At 45.5% G+C, this 23,285-nt stretch overlaps 1 protein-coding gene across 1 annotated transcript in view; it reads left to right on the plus strand.

The window, feature by feature from the left end:
- The first annotated feature begins 7,862 nt into the window (after positions 1–7,862).
- PDLIM4 (PDZ and LIM domain 4) overlaps positions 7,863–23,285 on the plus strand; it is a 44,446-nt gene continuing 29,023 nt past the window's right edge. The window contains exons 1-2 of the mRNA XM_058034702.1: positions 7,863–8,015; positions 21,033–21,184. Coding sequence (XP_057890685.1) covers positions 7,923–8,015; positions 21,033–21,184 — 245 coding nt within the window. The 5' untranslated portion in view covers positions 7,863–7,922. The remainder of the gene's footprint in view (positions 8,016–21,032; positions 21,185–23,285) is intronic.

Below are 23,285 nucleotides of genomic sequence, written 5' to 3' on the forward strand. Positions count from 1 at the left end.
CAGAGGAAAGATGTGCTTGAACTTCTCTGAACAGGGATGTTGATTCATGCTGTCCTCTGACTGCAGCCACCACGCTCCCAGTCTCAGCCTAGAGACCATTTAAGCATCATTTCAGTCCCCAGTGTGAATGCCCTGTGACAATATCTGCCAAATCTAACCTTGCTTGAGTGAACTCAGTTCATGCAACCAGCTGAGCAGGTACAGGAGGGTGCTGAGGAACCCGAGCAGTCCCTGCATTGCCCACACAGCCCCAGCTGCAAAGGGTGAGCATCTACACCCTGAAACAGCAAACATGGGGGAAATCCAGACAGCTCAGACCTGGGGAAACAGGTATGGAGCTGTGGGCGGGTGGCTGGAGGGCCTGACAGATGAAAGGAGCAGTGATGGATGGTGTTGTAGCAACAGTCACTGCAAAGGCAGAAAAGGAAACAAAAGAAACAGGATATGGCTGTTTAAGGAGGCTGATATGTTACATTCCTGCAAGCATTTATGAATTCCTACTTATATGCTAGAACATAAATATTGGCAATTACTTTGATTTTTTTTGTCTATTCAATAAAGTCACTGCCTGTGTTCAGGGTTTGGAATTTATGCTGTTGTATTTGTGAAATCTGGGTGCACAAGTGCAAACTTCAGGAATATTAAAAGAGAAGTAAGACAAGACATACTAATTCAGAAAACCAATCTTGAATTGTTATAGAAATATTTAAAATTCTATTGTCATGTTATTTGCCTGCTTTTAGTCTCAGCTGGTGCCCAAGAGATTCTCTCCCAGAAATGGCAGGATTTGGACACCAAAGCATCTTAATTCTGGCCTGCAAGCCCTAGTAATGAGATGAAGGCTTAGTGTATTTGTTTCTTTACAGTAACCAAAAAAAATAAGGAGTAAGCAAAAGCCTATGACATCAGGAAGGAGTTTTTTCATTGTGTATTATTCAGTTTCTTCATTTCTTGCTCATGGATGATGAATGCTTAATCTTCTGTCCAGTGTGAGCACCTCCTAGCATTTCACCTCAAAGTTCAAGCACAATATTTTTCAAAAGATTCTTGGAAATCCTCCTCTGATGAACCAATGAATTCAGGAAATTGGGAGAGTTCAAACTGTTAAACATACCTCTCTCCTCCAGGATAAACACCCCCAGTAATGCACTGCATTTTCCATGTCCTTCTGGGGGATGTTCCCTTCCCTTCCCTAAGATTTGATATAAACATGCATTAGTGAGTAGAACGTCGGTGTGAGGAGATGCCCTGGGCCTCTATAGACACTTCTGAAAAAGTGTTGGAAGTGATGAAGCACAGCCTGAGTGGAGGGAGAAAGGATCTGCTCCAGGAGCTGAGCTGTGTCCTGTTCTCACACCCTGAGCTATTCTACAGCACTGCTTTGCCCTTACCATGCAGTTTACACTTTGCAGAGCACAGCCTCTCACACTGATGAGAACTGATCCCTCTGGATCCTCCCCAGGGAGTGTATGGAACACCCTCAGCACAGCAGGAATGCTTTACATGGGGTGAGACAGCAGTGATGGACTGAGCTAAATGAATTCCAGCAGAACATACTGGGTTAAGATATCACAAAACTTGTTCCCTCTTTCTTAGCCTACTGTTTGTTCCTCTGTCCCTATCAGTTTAAGGCTGAAATGAATGGGGAAACTCCTGTGAAATCCATCTACAGGAATCTTTGTGATCACTGAATCTTAATGTTGGCATCTGTGGAACTCACCCTTTCAAAAAGAGTTAGTTTGCTGTACTTATCTCTGAAGGATAAAAGGCAAACTCTCCTTGACCTGCATAAATTTGGAACATTCAGCTTAATTCTCTCCAGTTGTCTGCATTCTGGAGCTGTACAACACCCAAAAAAGGATGCTTCAATGTAAACAGAGTCAAGAGAGAGGGTGATAAATGCTGAGATCCCCAGGAAAGGCTGGGGAGCTCTTCTGTGGATAGGTACAGTCACTTGGATTCTACTGTGTGAAAGAAAAATGTGCCAAATTTGTTTGAAGAATATAGCAACAGCTGACATCTGTCATGATTTCACAAGAGAAAAACCAACAAAGTCTCAGTGTTTAGCTGCTCAGTGAAGTGACTCACATTAGACCAGAGGTTTTGACTTTGTTCTTCCAGGCACCGTTTCTGATGGGAAATCAATCAGTTTAATCCCATAATGGGAACAATTATCCTTGCAGAAACAGCAAATCGCTTGTAATCTCATCTTCTGCTTGCAATATTGTGCCAGTATTTCTTTTGATTTTCTCAACTGCCATTCCCTGGTCACAGTGGCATGGCTGTGAAGAGGTTACAGCTCTGGCAGGGTGAGAGCCAGGGTTAATCCTGCCCTTGCTGTCAGCCGGGAGGAGGTCATGCCCCTTCCAAGCAAACACACCAGCTCCTTCCATCTGCTCCTGTATTACAGGCTTGCAGCTACACAGGTGAGGTGAAAAAGACCCAGGGATCTGCTTTGGTGTGGCAGCAGTGAGTGTGGCAGGGCAGCAGGACAGTCCCCTGCCTGCTCTGTGCTGCCTGGCGTGTCACAGCATTAGTCTCAGTCTGGGGATTAAGGTGAGAGAGGTCAGGTGTGACCTAACAGGCACTTGCTCATCTGTTTGCTCTGACTTCTGAGATGGAAAGTGAGACTGAGAATAGGGTGAACATGAAACCAATTCATTTTCCAGCAAAATTGGTAAGAAGGGAATATACATATATATGTATATATATATTTTTTAAGTGGTTTGTTTGCAACTTTTTGAACGTGTTGTGACCTTTCTTTGAGCCCTGATGTCAGCCTTGTCCTTGTCCACAGCCTTCTGCAGAGCTGCCATTATCAAGGACAGGCTGCTGTTGAGCTCTGATGTGAGCTGGCCACGCTGTGTCATTGCTTCCTGGTGCTCCCCTTGGGAAATCCATCACAGGCTCTTATCTTGTGTTTAGTCTGCATTGTTAGGGAGGTAGGGACTTGTCCTTGCTGCTTAGGGGGTCACAAAACCCCAGGACATGAAGTTCTGGTAGATGACTGGTAGCCTGATGAGCAAGACTTAGAATATTGACCCATGAACATTTGCCAGAATAGAAGAATAAACTGCATTTGGTGACAGGCCCTGCTGCATTTTACTCTCTGAACGCATATAACAAAGGAATTGCCTTTGTCCCTTTTGTGACTCTGCTCCTGCTGTACAGTGTTGCAAATCAAAGCTTAATCTGACCATGCACAGTGAAGGTTCTCAGTTTTTATAGACTCATAGAATGTTTTGGGTTGGAAAAGACCTTAAAGATCATCTTGATCCAACACCCTGCCATGGGCAGGGACACCTTCCACTAGACCAGGCTGCTACAATCCCTTAAATCTCCAAAGCCCTGGGAGGCAGCTGGCTTCTTCACCTGAACGTGATTACAGAGAAAAAACTCTACTGGAGGAATGAGATTTCTTTCATTACCCTAATGGTTTCTATCACAGCTGGGTTTTTCTCTGTGGGATGCTTAGATCTGTGAGACAAACTTCTTAGAAATGATTTAGACAAACAAATGAATTAAACAGAATTCAGAATGACAGTTCCAAACACTTGGGCATCTGCCAAGGAACTTTCAAAAGCCAAAATAATAACTCAGATCTGAGAGATCCTGCAAAGCCTATAAATTAAATAATCCTTTGGAAACCTGCAACTAAAGTTGCCATAGGGTTGAGATTTGCCTGTATTTAATCCAAGTAAGGAGTTTCAAATTTAATTGTTCACAGGATGTTGAGGCTTTGGATTTTTTTATTTTTTTTTTATCTATTAAGTAAAGGAATAAACTGGAACCCTTGAGAATCTGTTGTATGTGAATCCTCTTGGGACAGGAAGGCACCAGAAAGGACTCATTCAGGCAATGGAAATGGAAATCAAGACAAAAAAATCAAGGATTACTGATTAATGTAAGAAAGGAAAAGAGATTGTACTCTGAGAAGCACTGACTACTGGGAGGGCAAATTGCACAAATGCCATGAAACATTGCTTGGAGTTTTTTATTCCCACGAGGATTTTGAACTCATGTGATCAGCATCACTTTTAGGGACCTTTTCCAATCAAAAATATGAAGAGGAGTAACCAGCATTAAAAAATAAAAATAACCATTCACAACAAACGATTTCCAAACACAAACCATGTGCTTCTGACACACAATTTTAACAGAAGTGTGGCTGTTGGTAAGGCCAACCCACAGGCTAATGGCTAGTTTGGTGCTTAAAGCTACTTTTAAATAATAGAACCACAGAATGGTTTGGATTGGAAAGGATCTTAAAACTCATTCCAGTCCCCTGCCATGGGCAGAGGCACCTTCCAACAGACCAGGTTGCTCCAAGATCTTTCCCACCTGGCCCTGAATACTTGCAGGGATGGATAACTCATGACTAACTTCAGCCACTGAAATGGTCTAAGCAGAAACAACCAGAGCCCTGATGGCAATTGGTACAAGCAAGAAAATCTCCTGACCTGAAGAAGAGCTATGAAGCCATAATGATGCTTTAAATCACCCTCATATGGACAGATGTTCAAAAACAAAGCATTGAAGGGTCATATCAGGACTCTCAGATAAACACAGACCTCTGCTAAATATTGGGAGGGTGGTAGATGGAAAACCTGAATGTTCATTCAGAATGGGGCACAAAGATCCATAGTTTACCCAGTCAGTCTGTGATAACAAAGGAAGGAAACTGAGAGTGTCACCACTCTCAGTGGTGAAGTAGAGCCTGAATGGAATAGTCAAAAACAGAAACAAAGAGATGATAAGTCACTGGGATGGAAAACTACTGGAAACAAATATCAAGGAAAATATCGGGGAGGGGAAAGATAAAGTGAACAAAGTAATGAGATTGAATTCATGAACATGTTTGACCTCCCTTTGAATAATGTGTGGTCTTGGTTAGAGCTCGATGTCGGGTTTCAGCACTCAGCTGAAGAATGAACTCATTGGCAATTCTGTATTTCAGCTGGAAGCTGAGGCTTGCTCCCACAGCAAGGTTCAGCTGCTGTTGGTCCTGTTAATTTCTCTTAATTAGTTCCAATTAGATTTTAGAAATTACCTAAAATAGAACTGAAAAATTCCCTCTGAGCAACCTGTTTTAGAGGGATGTGGCCCTATCAGTGGGGGTTGGAGCAAGCTGATCTTTAAGGTCCCACCCAACCTAAGCCATTTTGTGATTCTATGATTCTCTCAAAGACAAAACCAGAAATTTATGAGTCCACCTTAGGTGGTTGAAGTGAAAGCTGATTGGGTCCTTTGTAGACTGCAGAGTCATGTTTGCTTTGCTCAAAGAAAGCACATATGAAAAGGTGTGTGAGCAGCTGAGAGAACACGGGGTACCTGTGAACCATGGACCTCTTTAGCTAATGCTCTCGTTCCCTGCATCCTGGGGAAAAACATCTATGGCAGAGTGGTGCAAAATTAGTTCCTGATACAGTTCTGAATCCTGAGAGCTGCTCTGCATGTGAACACTTTCAATCAGGAGCAATTCAAATGCATATAGTTTTCTTCATAGTAAAACTGCTTCACAGAGTGTAGTATATTCTGGAATATAGTCTCATTTGGAATAAACACACCCACAAATTTATACCAGTTTGGCTATTTTGTTCTACTTGGGTTAAGTCTTAGATGAGGCATCAGTTCCATAAGGAGTGATCCGGGCTGAGCGTTCAAAAAGCCTTGAAGAGAAAGTGCCTCGGAGCCAGCAGTTTCCTGTCTGCTTTTGAAATGAATACTCTAATGGAGGGGATTTCTGTGTTTTGATCATCTTTTGCCTCTGCCAGCGAATTACTTGGAACCCCTGAAGCTTTGCTGCACAGCAGAACTGCCCTTCCCAGCAGGGTGCAGTTCAGAACCCACCCAGGGAATGGAGCGAGTGGCAGTGGGAAATGTTTGACTCTACAGAACCGTGGGTTTCAGTTTTTCCTCTTTTTTTCCCATAGCTCTGGTTCATTGTTGCTACTTTCCAGTAAGCTTAGTGCCCTTCACTGCAAGAATTTTTTCTTTTCCCTCTTAAGAAGAAGGAGATGACATTGCTGGCACGCTGCATTTGTGCACATTTTTAGCTCTGTCCTTCAGAGAATCCTCTTCATCACTGAACAGCGAGAGCAGGAGAGGTGGGACACAACCAGTCCAGCTCTCTGTGAGAGGAATTTTGCTGTTTGGCTGGGTGGATTTTCTAACACAAGCAAGAAACCTCACACCAGCCTACTCCCAGGCTTCTGCAAGCTGGGTGATATCATGCAGGAATAAGGAGGTATGATTCATCACCCAGACAAAGTCAGCCTGTGTAGCCTCTGTTGGTGAAGGCAGACTCTTGTGAGGAACAAAGAGCAGGGAAAGCTCTGCTGGTATTGGCTGCAGCTGGACCTCCCCTCTGCAGGCACCTTTCTAGCAGAGCAAACCAAGAGTATTGTGTTTCAGGTTTGTGACACAGAATGCAGACTGTACTCATGCTGCTATACCCAAAGCTGCAGGACACCTCAGGGTCACAGCTGTGACCCCTGTCCCAGACCAAAGCCCAGAAAATGGGCACAGCAATGAGGCAGTCACACAAACCTTCCTGTGTCACGAGCAAAGAGCATTCACAGCAAATGGCACATAAATCAAACTTGCAGAAACCAGGCAGTGGGAAGGTGCTCAATGGAACTGGACTTTTTAAACAATGAATCCTTTGTTAGGTCTTTCTTTTTCAAGTGGTAAATTCTGGTCCAGCCCTTTCCAGGAAGAAAAGGAAATTTTACAGATATTTGGAGATTTTTTTTTTCTCAGCTTCTGGGGGACATGCTTTGCAGCTCTGCTGACCACCCACCCCACCTGCAACCCACCACTCTGTGCCTGCAAACCTCCCATTAAACACTCACGGGCAGCATGGACATCTCCATGGTGCTCCAAGAGTCACTGATCCAGCTGTACCACCAGGAAACTGAGATCCTCTGCAGGGCCAGGTGCTGCTCCAGAGACCCCTGCAAGGACACAGTAATGTTGGGGTACAATGGCCATGAAGATGCTCTGAGGGCTGGAGCATCTCTGCTGTGGGGACAGACAGAAACACCAGGGAGCATTCAGCCCGGAGAAGAAAAGGCTCTGGGGACAATGAGAGCCTCTTCCAGTGCCTAAAGGGGCTCCAGGAGAGCTGGAGAGACAGACCTGGAGAGAGACAGAACAAGGGGGAATGGCTTCAAACTGACAGAGGGCAGGGGTAGGTTGGATATTAGGAAGAAATTTCTCCCTGTGAGGGCGATGAAGCCCTGGCATCTGTGGCTGCCCCATCCCTGGAAGTGTCCAAGGCCAGGTTGGATGGGACTTGAAGCAACCTGGGATAGTGGAAGGTGTCCCTGCCCACAGCAGGGGGCTGGGTTGAGATGACATTTCAGGTCCATCCCAAAATGAAACCACTCTGTGATTCTGTGATTATTTTCCTGGAAGTTTATCTTTTGCCCAAGTGACGGCCATGAGAGATTCACAAAGCGCTTTAAACCAAATCTGATTGTTTCCTTGAACTTTTTTCTCATTCGGAAGACTTATTGTAATGAATAAAACAGTCACAACCAAACGTTTAGTGACCTATTGCATCATTTTCCTTGCACTGCAGAGGATGAAACTGCAGTGAGGGGGACTTTGACCAAAACCACACCAAACTTCACTTTTACATACCGGTAGTATGCAAAGTACTTTACTACTAGTAAAGGACTCCAACTTTACCAGGGCGAGTAAACGCTCCGAACCCCACTTATGAAAGCATCCAGGGGGAAATCCGCGCTGTAGCTCCCCCAGGGCCAGTCGGAGCGGGTCCATCCCTCCTCCCCGGCCCGCCTTGAGGGCGGGGTGTGCCGGAGGCGGGCTCGCTCCGTGCGGGCGCTGGGGCTCGCTCGGTGCCGGCGCTCGGAGTTGCCGCAGTCCGCGGGCAGGGAGCGCCCGCCGCCGCCGCTATGGCGCACTCGGTGGTCCTGCGTGGCCCTTCGCCGTGGGGCTTTCGTCTGGTGGGCGGCAAAGATTTCAGCGCCCCGCTGACCATCTCCAGGGTGAGCCCGCAGGGGGAGCGGGGCGGCCGCAGGTGATGGGAGCGGGCGGGTGGTACCCGGAGCCGGGCGGGTGGCAGCGCTTGGGCTCTTTGCAACTCCAAATTATTCTATATGCACTCAAATAAGTGCTCCCCTCTGAGCTTTGCGCTGTTTCGGCTGCTTTCCCCAGTGTTACAGCGTTCTCCGTGCTTTAGTTTTTTGGATGTTAATTCATAAGGATCTGCTTTCAAAGTTTTTAGTGTTCGCAGGGTTTGGATTCGTGCCCTGGACTGAGTTCACAGGCTGTTGGGGTTTTTAAAGAAGGCATGAGTTAAGTCAGCAAGAAGTTTCTCCATGCAGGCTGCAGTGTTCTGGGGTCTATGTGGGCTGGTAATAATTACTGTGTAAGTGTACTCACACTTGTGTTTGACCTCACAAATACGTATTCTGGAAAATTCTTCGCTAAGACGCCGCAGATAGTTTGAAATAGGCTTTGTGTGTAGATACATGTGCGAACAAAGCATCCCCCGTGCGGGAAGGCTGGCGGCGCGGCGGTGTGATGGCTGTGTGATGGATGAGGTGCTGGGTGTGAGCTGGGCACGCTCCTTGGGGCGCTGATGTGTCCGTGCCCTGCTCTGCCTGCCCGGCGTGTCGGGCTCTGCAGCACTGCCCAGCACCCCTGGGCAGCTGCTGCTGTTGCTGAATTTCTGGAACAAACACTGAGTGCATTTGAAAGGAGCTGTAACTTAAAAATACTGTTGTAATGCGCACAAGCTGTTTGCCGTCTTTTAATTCATCTGCCAAAGCTGTGACAGAAAAGCAAAAACACGAATCGTGAGTTTCAGAGAAATAATTATGGAAAAGAATGTGTTTTAAAGAGGTTTAGTTTGTCTTTGAGTTCAAACATGTCTATTGCATGGCTTTGTTTCTGTTTCTACTTTGGCCTGTCCCTTTCCCAGTGCTCCAGCGAGAGCTGTTTTGGGGAGAAGCAGGAGGAGAGGGAAGGTGGGGTGGTGCAGGTGGGGCTGGCTGTGCAGCCCGGGGGAGCTGTATTCCATACAGCTGGGGGAATGTGCTGTGAGAGGGGCACTCGGCTTTTGGGGTTCAGTCTGAACCTCCTGGACATGGAGAGTTCTATTTCTCCCCTGGTAACATGGCATGTATAAAAAATCTCTTCCTGGCAATTGTAGAAATGTTCTTGTTGTGGAAGTGAACATCTGAACTCAGTGGAGGTAGCCAGTTTTCCTGTTACTTAAAAAAAAAGCCAATTGGTTTAATATTAAACAAGAAAAACCTAAGTCTGTTTCTGCCTAGATAGGTAATTGGCCAGATTTCTTGTTTGATTCAGCAAACCTGGGAGGTGTCAGGAGGATGATTCTCCTCAGGCCAGTCTTGCTGTGGATCACCAGGAGTTGTAATGCAAGAAGCAGATGTAGGGTGTTATTCCATTTGGCAGCCTTTTAAATTGGATCCTTTTAAAATTCTGTTCCCCCTGAGGAGTGGGCTGATGCTCTGATGTGCTGTACTCTAACAGCTGCTCCCAGAGGGTGGGAAACAAATCACTAGGGCGTAAATCTAGATGTAGGGTGCTCTGCTTGGGCTCTAGTCTCTAAACACAAGAAAAGACCTTACTTGCTTTGCAAACAGTACCTGAAAATGTTAAAGCTGGGTAAGAATTATCTTCTGCTGCAGCTCCTGGCTATGGGGATGTAGGAAGGGGCTGCTGGAGGGCTCCTGGGGAGCCTGGGCTTTGCTTGGTGGTGGCTCTGTGCAACCCTGCTACTGTGCAGAGCACTGATCATGGCTGTTGTGGTGCCATATTCCCTTTTATTCTGTAATTGTCCAGGAAATCTGTTCTTTCTGGCTTTAAATCTTGGCAAGGATGCTGGGGGCTTCCCATCTCCAGGAATGAGAAGCCTCCATCCCCTTTGCCCAGCCTGGCTCACGGCAGGAGACTCTTGCTAATTGTGGAGGCTTTTGGCTGACTTCTGCTTCCCTTCAAAGTGCCTTTCTTCTTTAATTTCGGTTTTATTTGTTTTATACTAAAATGCCATTAAATTACAAACATCTTTGGAAAAGCAGAAACCCTGCTGGAAGGCAGGACCACACTCTGATTCCCACATCCAACTGTGGGCCCAGGATGCCAACATGTGCTGGGTGTGCTGGTCTGCCTGAGGGGTGTGGGACTGCTGTGTCCCATTGCTTGGCCAAAGGAGGCTGAGGATCAACCTGTCACAAGGTGTTTGGGCTGTACAGCTCTGCAAGCATCCTACCTGGTTATGTTGGGAAATCAGGTGCAGTTTGGGATTTCAGGCATCCAAGGCCACCCACATTCAGCTCTGGGTGCTGGAGGCTGGAAATAATGAAAGGAGCTGCCAGGGTGAGCTGAGAAAGAGGCACAGTAGTGTCAGGCAGGGGACAAAGCTGAAGGTGGTCCACAAAAGTGTCTTGTCAAGAGATAAAGGACAGTATAGGGGTTTGCTAGCATGGAACATGACAGTGACCCTGTCCTGCTTTGGGATGGAACTTGCCTCCCTCACAAGGGTTTACTTTGGCCTTTAGCCCCTGTGAGGTGGCAGTGGCTGTGCAGGTGCTGATGGTATTCAGTCTGTCCCTTGCAGCTGTCTCTAATAGGCTCAGGACATTAAGCAATGGTCTTTTTTCCTTGAAAGCAGGTCACTTCTCTCTGTGATTTGGTAAGTCTTAAGTGACAAGGGGTAAGGATCTGATTGCTCTGCTGAGCAGCTGATGCTGAACTCTGCCCTGGAGAGGCCAGGGCTCCAGGTGGGGTGTTGTGTTCCTTGGTATTAAAGATAAATGCAAATCCAGAAGGGCATGCTTAGGGCATCTCTCTCATACAGTCACATGAAGAGTTAGGTGTGCTATAGCCACCCTTTTATCCTGTTTCTTCTTGTATATTCAGGAGGGACCCATATTAGCAGGGCTGGATTTTGCTGGACTGGTTTGGGGGCATGCAGCCCTGAGGGTGAGACTGGTGTGTTGTCAGCACAGGGCACAGTTTGTTTTATAGCCACTGTTACAGTGAGCTAACACTAGGTGTAGGACATCACATCATTAATGGTTACTCCTCCTAATGATATTTATGGGGGTAGGAAATTATCCAAAAGATCTGCTTCGAGTTGACCTTAATGACTGCATAGAGAGTGGTTTTAAGATTTAATTAAATGTCTGGTAGCTGCTTTTCCTTGGTTGAGCAGGCTAATACAGGGTGCTGTGTTTGCCCTCTGTGGGAAAGGGGGTTCCCTGTGGCTCTGACTCCAGTGACAGCATTCCTTTTGACCAGCAGCCATGGCTCAGGAACAGGAATGGGATAACTCACTTGGCTGTTCTCAGTGTTGTGCTTGTAACCACATCAGTGAGTGCTGTGGTTCTGTGTGGGATCACAGTTGATCTACCCCCTTGCCTGGGATTAAAAGATAATCAGTCATTAGCGTAACTGGAGGAGCTGAATGCATTTAATCATTTGAACTTGCTTGTCCTGCTCCTGGAGCAGCTGATGTCATCATCTGCCCAGTTCTGCCAGTGTTAATCCACGCACTTGCTGTTTTTGAAATCATAGATAAATTACTTGGCTAAACAGATAATTCACAAATGAACCAATTCCAGTATTTTTAATGAGATTTTAACACAAGTTTTCCTTTATCTGCTGGCTTCAACATAAGTTTACCTGCTGGTCTCTAGAGGAGCAGCAAAAATGCAAGTTTCAGTTTTGGCTTGGAAATGTAACACAAGAAGGATGAGAAATAATTGGTCTGCAATCCATTATCCAGGTATTGTTTGAGTTAAGGTTGACTTTTAAACTTAAGCAGCTTTCACATTTGAGCAGAGACGTGTCCTGTTAAAGGTTAGGATACTCGAGAAAGAATTCTGCTGAGGAAGGAATTCCAGTAAAAGTGGTTTTGTTGACTCTGTCAGGGCAGCCAGCAAATGCCCAAGTCTGTGCTGTGATCCTGTGTGAATGCAGAGGGAACTCAGTGGTATAATACCTGGGAGGTTTGTTCTTGTGTGGGTGGGATGGCTGAGCAGAAGGGGCTCCCCAAGGCTGGCAGTAACAGGTTTGGTTACCTCAGGAACTCCACCTGTGTTGGTGTAGACGGCAAGGATCAGAGACAGCAGCAAAAGGAACAGGAATTTTGTCTCTGTTTAAGACAAGTTAGGAGGATTTCAATTTCCTTAAGGTGGGGGGTTTTGTTTCATATAGTTCTCATGTATTTGATAGTTTACTGGATGGAAATGATGCACTCTGTTCAGAGCTCCCAAATGGACTGAAGAAGCCTCTCTGTTTGCTGAATCCCAAAGCTATGCCCCCTCCTGATTTCTGCTGACTTTTGTTGGGTTTGCTGCCTGTGTGGAGCTGAGTGATGAAAGCTGTCCCTCACTTTGTTGCATAGTAAAATTGTTACAGTATTTCAAGTGGGATGATTATTTCAAGTGGAAGGAAATACTTTTGCGAGTCAGTTTTTGTTTTTCTCATCACTCCTATAAACTCAGGGCCGAGAGGTTTGGGTGTTTAAGTGTGAAGCTGTGCTGGTACAGAACACTTAATCTGAGCTACAGATAAGAACTAACAGAAATATGTCACAAATATATTTGCTGCTGAAGTGTTTCTATCGCTGAGGCTTTGTTTAATAACTGAAAGAGAAGAATAAATGCTTGTGCTGGTTCAGGAGACAGTAGTGGTGGAACATACTGGAATGAAAACCTAATACTAATTACTGTAATTAAGCACCCTGATAATCCTGAGTGGGAAAGCAGGTGGAAAGAATGATTCATGTAGATCCATGTAGGCAAGCTCTGACCTTGGGGCAAGTTAACAAAATAAACCCAGCACACCCGTGAAAACACCAGGCCTCTGCCAGGCTGGACAAAGCAGCATAGGGTCAGTGTCCCTGGGTATTTGGGATTAGGGATTTGGGGTTTTCTTCCTTCCCCCTTCTTTTTGTTTCAAATGGTGGTGATGTCAGCTTCCCTTGAAGATTGAAAGATTGCCTGTTGGGACAGGTATTCAAAATTATTTCATAGAAGTGTGCATTTAAATCCCACTTGATAAAGTGGGTAAAGGGGATAGTTAGATAACAGGCTTAGTAGAACAGCCCTGTTGGTGCAAGAGGTATACAGGGGGAATTATGTGCAATTATTCTTTTTTTTCCTAAACTTTTTTGCTATGTAACAAAACAGATGGTTATAATCCTGGTTCCCCTGAAATTTGGTAAGTCCCTTAATTTTTATACAAATATGTCATTATGAGCTGTGTAGAATTAATGCAGACCAATGCAATTTAATTTCATTTTTGATAGCTTGAGGATGAAATACCTGTCACAGGAAATCCTAGAAGGAGCAATATAGTATTTCTAACTGAATTTGTTTTCCAGTTTCTGAGCTCTCAAAATACCTTGATTTGTGATTCTCAGATCCCCAAACACTTAGTAAAAACATTTTTTATTTTTAAGTCATCTGTAACCACAGGTTCTCAAGTGTGAAAGAAAACAGTAGCTCTCTCAAGATCTAGCAGTGTTGATAGAAAAGGTTAAAACAAACAAGTTCACAAAAAAATACTCTGCTTGATTTGTTATCAGTGCCAGATGTGTGCCAGAGCAAACCCCGTATCTCACTGAGCTTGTTCGTGTAGTGGGTTTGTACACAGCCCCTAACACCCCACTTGCCCCAGGCCCTGCTAGATAAGGCTGTGTTTGGTTTCTACTTCAGAATTTACACAAAAACTTCAAGCAAACACAGGTTTCACTATGTTACTTGAGCAACAGCAAAGATGTCAGGCCAGTGTGGCTTTTGAGGAACTTTTCCAGCCAGGAGAAGCCTAAAACAAATTCTGATTTCTCCCCATAGAGAACACAGCTGTATTAAAAAAAAAAAAATGTTCTGTTCAACAGGATTTCAGCCAATGAGTTTTCCAAACACCATCAAGATGCCTCACAGCCACACTCAATCCTTCTTGACAACCAGAGAAACTTGCATTCACACCCATTAAGCCTTAAGTAGTTTTACATATTGTGTGGATTGATAGCAGATTATGTGGCAATGACATTTTACAGCCCAAGCTTCAGAAAACAAAATATACCAGAGTAAAGAAGATTATTTTAAGTTGATATTCTTAATTATTAGATATGGGCAGTGCACAGCTAAAAGAGAAGCTGTTTTGAGCAGTTGACTCCAGGACTGGTTGATAATAACAGAGAAGATTGTCAGAGGGGAGGTTTGCAGGATGCTGACCCTGCTCTGAATGCTGTTGTCTGCCATAAGCAACAAAACACTTCAAAAACCTTTAGCATATGCAAAGGTTCTGGTCCAAAAGACCAAACCCTGCAAACTACTTGACATTGACCAATAAAGCAGCTGTTTGGCAAAGGCACAAATCTCTTCACTCTGTGATTAACACCTGAGTGTGCTGCAAGAATGAAACTTCAGGTATGCTCACCAACTGGATGAAACTTTTTATCTTGAAGAATTTTTTTTTCTCTTTGGAGATCACTGTGTGTACGCTTTCCTTTTGATGGGAAGGAAAGTGTCAGCCTGTCTTCCTGGCCAAGAGGTTTGGAAGGCAAACTCTAAGCAATTCCTCTATGTCTTCTGTACAGTGCTTAAGGCTTGTTCCTGAGAGGGGCTCGAGAAGCCCTGCTGCTTGTTGAGGGGTGTCTGAGGGGCAAAACTTCACTGGGGAGCTGGCTCCTAAAGCCCTGAAGGAGATGAAGCAATTCTGGCCATAAACACTTTCTGTGATGCTGCTCAGTCTGGTCTGTGCAGAGGTGGGGTGCCTGAGGGACTGGGGTGGTGCTCCAAGCACACCCACACCAGGGGCTCACTGGTGTCCCCAGGGCAGCTCTCCCTCCCTGGCCTTGCTCCCTAACAAGGCAAAGTAAACACAGAGCAGATTTAAATGTAGTGGCAGCTGTATTGCTGAGTGGGGCTGTTCTGTGCAGTAAAGAAACACAGAATCTTTAACTTGTCTGTGGAGGAGGGGGCTCCTGGTGGCTGTGACCATGGGGAGTGCTCCCAGAGCTGTGCTGTGTGCCCTCGGGCTGAGCAAGACAGCTGGTGTCAAGATACACCAGGTGATCCTTGTGGAGCCCTTCCTTGTTTTTCTCAATCCATGTTCTGAGCTCTGCACATGGGTTAGTGGCTGGTGCTCTAAAACACATGTCCAGTTTCACTGATTCTCAGCCTCTTCTTTGTACAGAGACCTTGTACTTTGGGCTGGGTTAGGATCTGCCCTATGAAAGTATTTCTAAATTTGGATTTGGAGCCATTAGTACTTGGGTTCAAAAGGATTTTTGACTGTCTTGCCTTTTATAATACTTGATTCTTTCCCTTCTATTGTTTTAAACTTATTTTCTCCAGTAGTTAAATGAATTCAGATTCCATGAACAGTGATCTTCATGTACTGGGCTGTGAGCTTATCTAAATAATGCCTTGATACATCAGACTTTTATATAAGCAACTAGAAAAATGCAAATGAATTGGCAAGGAATTCAAGACAGGATGCTTTGAAAAGCTGAAGAGAATCCCTGGAAAGAATGTTTAAAGGGTTTAGAGAATTTATTTTCATTAGTTAATTATTTGACTCTTGGTTCATCTTGTTTTAAAAGATGTAGCTATGTAAGATCATTCCCTTCCCCATAGCATGGAACAGACAGGCTTTGTTTAAAAGCTGAGAATTTTGTCACACTGTCTTGAAAGTCTCTCGAAGACTTTAATTGGGTCCTTTTGATCACCGTTGCAGAACAGAGAATTCCCCCAGCCTTGCCTACAACAAACTACCACTGATTTAAGAGAAAAGTGCTGTGGTCTGTGTAGGCTTGTTTGGGATTGCACCTTTTAACCCATTAAATCCTGGCTTTGTTCACTGATGGGATGCATTAGAGTACACCTTTGATAAAGTGAAGATGTGGCAGAGATAAAGCTGCCTTCATTGTGTAGGTGGGAATGGCCTGAATAGGCACCTTTTGTTGATTTGGATAAAAAATTTCTGTGAGAATAAAGATTAACCTAATCTTTCCCATGGTTGTGCTGAGGTCTTGCAGGGAGTGAGGAGCTGCATCCCTCATCCTTCAGTCCTACACAGGTGACCTCAGATGCAGGTTTTTGGGGGAAAAAGTAGAAATGAAAAGGGATTAAGTTAATATTACAAATTAACCTTTTACTAAACTATTGATTGGTTCAACTTGTGGTGTTTGCCGAGTTCTGAAGTTGGCTTGAGCAAAGCTGTTTCTGAGTGGAGCCATCCTTGTGGTGGGCAGGGCTCCCATCCCTGTGAGGGCAGGGATGCAGGCATGGGGACTTCACCCTGGTTTGAATGCTCTCCCAGCCCTGGCTCCCTTCTGTGGCCAAGCTCCAGGGCACCTGGTAGAACACTCTGTTTCAAGAGCAAACTTCTCTTGGTGCAAATAATCTTGCTTGCTAAATTAGACTGCATGGCTCCAACACCAACCAATTTAGGTTAAGCACAAGGCAGTTGCCCCAATGTACTTTATTTTAATGTCCTGTCATTGTCAGATGCCAGCACTCAGAAAATCCTGGTGATGCTCCAGTGGTCAGATAAGAGAGCTGCTGCTGCCTTTGGGACTATCCCAATCTGTTTCATAGCATCAGAGTATGCACTTGGCTGGGGAAGGGGCTGCTGGAGGGTAACTGCCTGAGAGGAGAGGTGGGTGATAATCCTGAAAAAAGCAGTGAGGAGTATAGTGTAAAAAACTTAATAAACACAGCCAATTTTTAAAAATGAGATAGAGTTCTCTGGTGGATGATTTGGCAAAAGGCATGGTGTGGAGGTGATGCTTGCAGTGCTGTCACTGAACCTTCTGTGGTGGCTGAAGAGGCAGAGGGCAGTGAAAGAAGGGCTGTCCTCTGGGAGCTCTTTCTTTAAATTCATCTTTTTTTTTTCTTCCTGGAACAATAGAGGGGGTTGAGAGAGGCACCAGTATTGGACCTCTGGTATTTTTTGAAGCACAATGCTATGTGGAGAACATGGAAAGATGTCACAAATGAGACATATCCCAAGGGGATTAGGAAGAACAATATTTTTATTAGAAAAGAGGGGAAAAGTTCTGGCTCCCTAGGGGAACAAATCCCTGCAGGACACACCCTCCACAGGCATGCTGTGTGAGGAGGGGCTGCTCTCTGGGATCTGGAGAGCCTGGAGCTGCTTACCTGGGGCAAGTGCTCTGCAAACACCCCCTTGTGCTCTGCTCTACCATAGCATTGCTGGCCAAGTGGTTTGTTTCTTTAGTCTTTTCTGTTTATAAGCTTTCTGAAGCATCTTCATTTTTTGAGAGTGAGAAGCGAGGAAGCAGCTGCTGTTTATGTGGAGGGGTTAAACTCAGAGGGTTGTTCTTTATTTAATTTTGGGAGAGCAGTGAAGCTGGCAGGCGTGCGTTCTCAGAGCGGCGACCGTGCTGTGCGTGCGCAGCTGAGAACACCCCAGAGCTTCTTTGGGCATAAAAGGAGCTGGGAAAGCACTGGTGCCAGTGACCTCCCAGCACATGAACTGCTTCTGCACATAGTTCATGCTTGGTTCCTTCCTGCTGAAAATGGAGCAGTGCTAAGGTGGTGGGTAGCACTGGGATCTGCTTAACCATCTCACGAGGAGCTCACCCAGCCCTGTAATGGTCCCTGGTGACAGATCCACTGCACTGGACCTGTTCCTGTGAATTGCTTTGATTCACTCACAGAAAACTTGGGGATATGGCCTTAAGCTGAAGTAAGAAAGATTTAGATTAGATATGAGGAAGAAATTATTTCTGTGAGCATGGTGAGGCATTGGCATAGGTTGCCCGGAGAAGCTGTGGCTGCTCCATCCCTGGAAGTGCTCAAGACCAGGTGGGATGGGGCTTGGAGCAGCCTGGGATAGTGGAAGGTGTCCCTGCCCATGGCAGGGTGTTGGAGCAAGATGATCTTTAGGGTCCCTTCCACCCCAAACCATTCTGTGGTTCTGTAAAGCATTCAGCTCTTCTGGATTGCATCCCAGGCTGTGCCTCAGAACTGCTGAGCACCAGGGATGGCACACAGGCAGGGGCTGCATGGTACTCCTGGGGCAGGAAGATACAGAGAGATGGTGTTCTCCCCTTTCTGCAGGACTGGCATGTCTGTGTTGGGCAACTTCACCCCAAGTCTGCTGTATGTGGCTTTGGGTTTATGTTTGCCTTTCAAGAGCACACAGGGCTGCAGTGACTTGGTGCAGGTTTTCTTTGCACTGTTTTTCGCTTCATAGCCTGCCTGATTACTCTCAGATTCGTGTGTGCTTCCTTGAAGTCATACACTCTGTGGTTCTGGCTCAGGGCAGATCTGAGGGCTCTCTGGAGAGAGGCACAAATGATGCCTCTGATCCAAGCTCTGCGCACTGCCAGGCTCCAATGTCATACAATCACAGAGTCCTTTGTGGGACAAGATTTTTAGGACATTGAGTCCAGCTGTTAACCCAGGACTGCTGAGGTCACCACTAAGCCATGTCCAAAGCAGGTAGAACCTCTGCACTTGGATTCAGGCACAGCACTGACCCATAACCAGACCTGTCAGGCTTTCTGTGCAGTGTTTGGTCTCAATGGCTTTGCACAGCTGTGGGTCAGGAGAACTTAGTCTACAGTATTTTAAATATTATTCACTAAAATACAAACTTTGGGCCTGACAGACATTACAGTAATGATTCCCAAGCTGTTTAGTCACTGATGCTGTATCTCAGATGAATTCTTGGAGTGCAGCTCCATTTCAAGCCCTCAGTCATCTCCACAGCAAACATAAAATGCTAATATGAAGATACTGCCAAAACAATTTGAAATAAAGCAGAAGCTTAAATTAGGAAACAGCTAAAAGTCCCATTTGTGAACAGCTTATTCTTCAAGGAAGCTACAACGTGGTTAAGATCAGTACAGGGGGGAAAATCCATCAGACATTTAGACAGCACTGAATAGACAAGAACAAAATACAGCTGTCCTGGGTCAAGCTGAAGGTCTAAAAGCCTGCTGGCATCCAGAGCTGTGGGATGAACACTGGGGGAAGCAGATAACAGCAGGCAAGAGTATGGAGGTGCTTCCTTGGAGGTGCTGGTTGAGCTTTAGGTTGACTTTCTGATGAGTCTGGCAGCTTCTGTGGCTGTAATAGGACCCTAATGTCCTGTAAATGGATACAGGGGTCAGAAAGCCCCTAACAATGCCAGGGGAAAAATAATCCTGTCCTGGCTTGAAATGTCCTGTGTCAGAGCTAATGTGTGTGGAGCTGAGAGCCATCTCCTGTTGTTTGCTCTGAGCTGAGTCACAGGGCTGCCCCTGAGCAGTTGGTCTGGGCGGGTTTGGTGGAGCCAAACAGCCCAGCTGAAACTATTGGAGGGCAAATGGCAAATACTGATTTACTCTGACAATGCAACAAAAGCTGTAACTTGGGCTGCCAGTTCTGCTTAACTGTCAGAAGTGGTTTGGAGCTTGCCAAACACCTTCAGGTTTGTGTTTCTGTGGTGCAGGAGCTGTGCTCTTGCAGGGAGCAGTGCAGTGTTATACTGGGGCTGTTGTGGTAAGACTAAATCCTCTTCTAATTCCCTACAAAAACAGAACAAATTGTCCCGGGAAATGTTGAAAGCCAGGCTGGATGGGGCTTGGAGCAACCTGGGTGGAATGTGCTCTGTGTTGGAACAAGGTGATCTTTAATCCTGCAAGCCATTGCAGGGTTGTATGAAATCAAGATGAAAGCTGGGATGTACATGTGCATGCCCCCTTTCTGAAAAAACCATCTATTTAATGATGAGGTGTGGTTGGGGGCTTCTGGGCACTGGGGAACTGCCCCACTTGGTCTTACTGCCTGAATAACTACACCAGGTCTGCATGGTTGCTGTCGTGCACTGCTGCAAGCCAAGGGCAGGTGGTGGGTACAGCAGTGCTCCTGTTGTCTGGGTTTCTCAAGCAGGGTGGGGCAGAGACCCAGCACCTAAGACAGGGAATTCCATTTGTGTAAATCAAGAGTAAACAGAACCAAAGCACGAGCTCGCTTTAGTGCAGTGACACATGAAGAACCAAAAGTCAGGCATGCCGTAACTTCTCAGTTGATAAAATGTGTTTGGTTAGCAGATGCTGTGAATAAACTGAAGAGGAAATTAGGGGGAAAGCACATAGCATAGAGTTTAACCAGACATGTTTACCTGTTCTGAATATGCCTTGCGTCATTCTCTATTACTGCAAAATTAAAACCACATTTAGAATGATGTAAATGAAATGGTAATTTCTCAAGAACCTCTTTTATGGGCAATAGGATTGGTCTTGTTGCTGACCACAGACTGTACCTGGACCTGTCATTAGTTCCTCAGGAAAGAAGTTAGAAGTTTTATAAGGTTCTGGCACTCTGACAAAACCAGAAGGAAAGAATTGTGGAGGCTTAAAGAGCTGTGTGATATTTATAGAATAAAATCATGGAATCGTTTAGGATGGAAATGATCTTAAAGATCCTCAGTTCCAGCTGTTACCTCACCACTGCCAAGGCTACCACTAAACCATGTTCCCAAGTGCCATATCTGCTGAATCCCTCTGGGGCTGTGACCACGCAGGGCTAGAAAGAGAGAAGTCATTTGGATGTCAGTGCAGAAGAAGTGATGTCAAACATAACCTCTCCCCCAGCCAGGGGGATGGTGGTTAACCAGAGGAGGGTTTCATGTGCTGCTTAGGGACAGACTCTTGCAGCATCATGAAAGGCCTGCAAGCCAAAGGAGTGTGAAGCATCTCTCTGGAAAGAGCATATTGCATTTATTTCAAGCAGGAGACAAAATGTGAAGAGGGGACCTGGTCACACAGTGGCTGGAGTTGACTGAAATTCCTTATTTCAAAGAGTGTTGTTATAGGGCATGGCCCTTGGAGACCTGAGAGCTCTGACATCCAACCCCAGGTAGGTGCTGTTGGTGAAGAGAAAACACATAATCTCTAGAAATATCTTTCCCTTTACCTGCATCTTACTCCAAGAAACTGGACTTCTTTTAAAAAACCCCAGCATTCTTTTAAGTAACCTAGTAACCTTTTTTTTTTCCCCCAGATTAACCCTGGCAGTAAAGCAGCCATGGCAGACCTGTGCCCAGGAGACATTATTCTGGCAATTAACGGAGAGAACACAGACAACATGACACATCTAGAAGCTCAAAACAAGATCAAAGCCTGTGTGGACCAGCTGCTGCTCTCTGTGAACAGGTTGGTTCTCTCTGGTGTGCTCCTGTGTCAGTTTTGCTCAGAGGGCTTTTGGCTGGCCCTGGAGCAGAAGAACTCTCAGGCTGGGTTCTTGGAGCATCCCCATGGCCTGGGTAATTGTTCTGTGTTTTCAAAAACAGTAAAACAAAATTATTTATAATGGTTCAGTGGTAGAAAAAGTGGGTTCAGCTCATTTTTACATGTGGATTATCATTTGTACCTTGTAAGGCTTTTCCATGCTGTGGCCTGAGTTGAGTCTTTGTGGTTGTGTCAACTCAAGCAAGAGTAGCATGGGAATCAAAATGTCCTTTGGGCAAACCCTTCTGCTTCATTAACATTCACCCATCATTTTAAGCATCTGTTCAATAAAAAAACATTTGAAGGTCCTGCCAGATTTGCTTTTTAGGGTATTTCAAAGCAAAACGAAGGCATGAGTTTGGTATTGGGTTTTTGTTTTTGTTTTGTTTTTTTTTTTATAGTTGGGATGTTTTGTGTGTGTGTGTTGTAGGTTTTTGTTTGGTTGGTTTCATTTTCTTGGTCTTTTTTTGGATTTCTATTGGAATTAATTTTATAGCAAAATCACAAATTACCCAAGCAAAATGAGCACTCCTTATAAGGTTCACAAATGGCTAATAGTATCTGGCATAAGTTAAAATAAGTGAATATAGTTTTCCACTTCAGATTAAAGAGGCATTTCCTGATATAAAGAGCTATCATTTACTGTTTATACTTTTCTTGGAAAACCATGTAGCTCTGACTGGATGCCTGGGCAGTGGGGAAGGAGCGCTGCCATAAATGGAGCAAACCCTCAGTGATTCCTCATGGTTCCTCAGACAGGCATCTCTGAGCTGCCTGGCTAAAGCAGAGTCCCCTGAGCTCAGCTCATGGTGTACAGACGATGTGGCTTCAGTATTACAAAAGAAAGAAGATAAGAAAAGCAAGCAAAACCCCTTCAGACAGGTGGAGTTTCCCATAGCCAAGGAGGGCAGTAGTTCTGTTTTCTGTCTGGAGCAGTTTTAGGGAGACAGGTGATTTTCTACCCCCAGGAGGACCTGTGCCCAGGGCAGGACCAGAGTTCCCTTCCTGACTGCCTGCAGGCTACTGGAGCTCTCCTTGGATGAGGTGAAAATCCTTGTGTAGTGACAGGAGGTTTTGGTGAGCCACCACTGCTGTGGTGGTCTGGCAGCAGAGCAGCTTCACTGGGAGTTAGACCACATTTTCCTGAAAGCAGCTTTCACCTGCAGCATGGAGGTGTTTATTCTCACAGATGAGTGTTTCTGCTGTGTGAACTGATGGACTGAATTCCCACCTTTACATTTTAGCCCCTGATATCAACTGATGTTTGTTTTTTGGCTCGGACTGGACCCTTGAATATCTCTGTGTGGGTGCATCTCCTCTCCTGGGTGGTGATTCCTGCCCAGGGCAGAGGTTGTGGTCACAGAGGTCACAGCAGTGTTGGTGTGTGCCTTGCTGGGGTTAGGGATCATCTGTCTGCTTGCTTTCCCTTCCCATGCTCATTCATGACCTCAGGGTGACCTGGAAGATGCTGTGTGGAGGATCTGTGGCTTCAGGTTGTTTTTCCCAACTGCACCTAGCAAGGTGTGGATATTTTTAGCAGTGAGACCTTGTGGTGTGTCCAGAGGAGGTGAATTTTCTAGCAGATGTTGCTGGTGGTCGCCCACAGCCTTTCAGTGGTGCAGGGTTTGTGGGTGACATGATTGGCCTTTGCTAAGCAGTAGGATTGCAATGGTTTTGTCAGGCCTTAAAGTCTTTATAAGCACAGATTTTAAAGACTTTTGTGTCTCATAGGTTCTACAAGGCAGGAACAGATGGTGAAGTGAGAAGCTGTTCAGCTTGGGGTGGCTCCTCTTGGAGGTAACACTGCTTGGTGGCTTCTCCAAGGGCAGAACTCACCTTGGCTGTGCCCAGAGATGTCCATGAGAGTGGCATTTCTCTTGACAGGAAAAACTGAGTAGTTTGGTTTTTTTCTGCAGTAGGGACAGCAGCTCCAGTGGTGAGCTTTAGATCTATTTTTAGTTTGGCCCAAAGTGGGTGCACAGTGACTTGGTTCTGTTGCCCAGCTGTTAGTCATTGCTGGAAGCAC

Source organism: Melospiza georgiana, chromosome 15, assembly GCF_028018845.1.
Source record: "Melospiza georgiana isolate bMelGeo1 chromosome 15, bMelGeo1.pri, whole genome shotgun sequence".
Lineage (NCBI taxonomy): Eukaryota > Metazoa > Chordata > Aves > Passeriformes > Passerellidae > Melospiza > Melospiza georgiana.